Here is a 1,325-nt window from a genome sequence, read left to right on the forward strand (position 1 = left end):
TTGGATTATGCTATGTCTGGTCATTAGTTCTGTCCTCTGCTATTCTGTTCTTGTTTTCCTTACACTTAGCAAAGACCAGCTGTGTCCTTGCTACAAGTCGGGCAGCAAGAAAATTTCAAACTAGTTATTGTTCATTGATAGGTGTTAATCTTTGTTTTAATCTCATCATGATTTATCATTTTTGATTTTATCATCGCAAATCACTTATGTATAATATTGATGTTTTTAATTCCTTTCTGATCAATTATTTAAATTATAATAATTATTAATAAATAATAATAATAATAATAGACAAAGAGCGATTGTGGAGGGAGAGAGGGACTAGTGATGCAAAATACAGCTGCTTAAAAATATCAAATTATTAATTATTTTAGTTATTAATATCAGGTGTAGCTCCTGTTGAATGACCAGTTCTTTGCTGATCGGTACTGCCTTCCAAGTGGGCAGAACTCTCACTTGCTGACCTAAACAACAATGTAAAATATACCAGTAATATTCCATTGGATCATTAGAGTTGCTTATCATGTAAAACAGGAGGTGTTGCTTTACCTCAAAGCTTTCAGTACATGCACAATAGCACTGGGAGCAACGTTCTCTTTCAGCAGTTCCAGTATCTAGCCAGTGAACAGGTGAGAAAAGTATTTTAAAATATTTATATGATGCTTACAACTTTGAATAAATCATGATCTAAAGGCACTTCACTTAGTTCCACTAGCTCGAATAGTTCCTCTATTCCAATCAATAATTATAAAACAGAGAAAGGAGCTCGCTTACTCTCATAGGAAGACTTCTGGAAGGACTTCGCAGAAAACTTGTACCTTTCTTTACCACCTTCAGCAGCCATTTAAAAATTAATAACTAGTTATAACTATTAATAACTATTGATATTTTTAATAACTGGTTTTAATAACTGATGGGGTTAAAAATTATAATAAAAATTAATTTTTTACAATTTTCAGCATTTTAATTTTTTTAGCTAGACATGCTAAAGCTCTGTAAAACTCCATTGGAAAGAATAGGATCCTCCAATACCGTGTTATCCATTGCTGTAGGCAGCACCTTATACTTTGGTTGTAAAGAAAACAGGTACAATTTATATTAAACAATAATTAAATTTTATTACAAATTTAGTGCCTTGAAAAATAATGAAATTGGTCAACATTCACATTTTTCTTTTGATCGACTTTCATCTTTTTCCTCTCCTGTCGTCACTCTTCAGTTCAGTGGGTGTGGTCAATATTTAGCGGCAAGTTACGAAGATAAAACCCTAAAGGTGTGGTCACTCTTGGACTTGAACGAAATAGCAAATGGTAAAAAAATAACTG

General features: G+C 32.4%; 1 protein-coding gene across 1 annotated transcript; it reads right to left on the reverse strand.

The window, feature by feature from the left end:
* Nucleotides 1–280: 280 nt before the first annotated feature.
* On the reverse strand, nucleotides 281–866 carry LOC109593143 (mitotic-spindle organizing protein 2-like). Its single transcript, XM_020008363.1, has 4 exons — nucleotides 775–866; nucleotides 668–729; nucleotides 550–614; nucleotides 281–464 (listed from the first exon to the last, which is right to left on the reverse strand). The coding sequence occupies exons 1-4, from the start codon at nucleotides 842–844 to the stop codon at nucleotides 371–373; spliced, it is 291 nt and encodes a 96-aa protein (XP_019863922.1). The 5' UTR covers nucleotides 845–866; the 3' UTR covers nucleotides 281–370.
* Nucleotides 867–1,325: the final 459 nt, after the last annotated feature.

The sequence above is a fragment of the Amphimedon queenslandica genome, unplaced genomic scaffold, assembly GCF_000090795.2.
Source record: "Amphimedon queenslandica unplaced genomic scaffold, v1.1 AMPQUscaffold_2696_Cont25302, whole genome shotgun sequence".
NCBI classification, from domain to species: domain Eukaryota; kingdom Metazoa; phylum Porifera; class Demospongiae; order Haplosclerida; family Niphatidae; genus Amphimedon; species Amphimedon queenslandica.

Bases quoted from the DNA above. Each gene is read 5' to 3' on its own strand.
- LOC109593143 (XM_020008363.1), bottom strand. From the start codon at position 844: ATGGCTGCTGAAGGTGGTAAAGAAAGGTACAAGTTTTCTGCGAAGTCC. The intron at 615-667 runs GTAAGCATCATA...TTCACTGGCTAG, and splicing joins ATCATGATTTATTCAAAGTT to ATACTGGAACTGCTGAAAGA. The intron at 465-549 runs GTAAAGCAACAC...ATTGTTGTTTAG, and splicing joins CATGTACTGAAAGCTTTGAG to GTCAGCAAGTGAGAGTTCTG.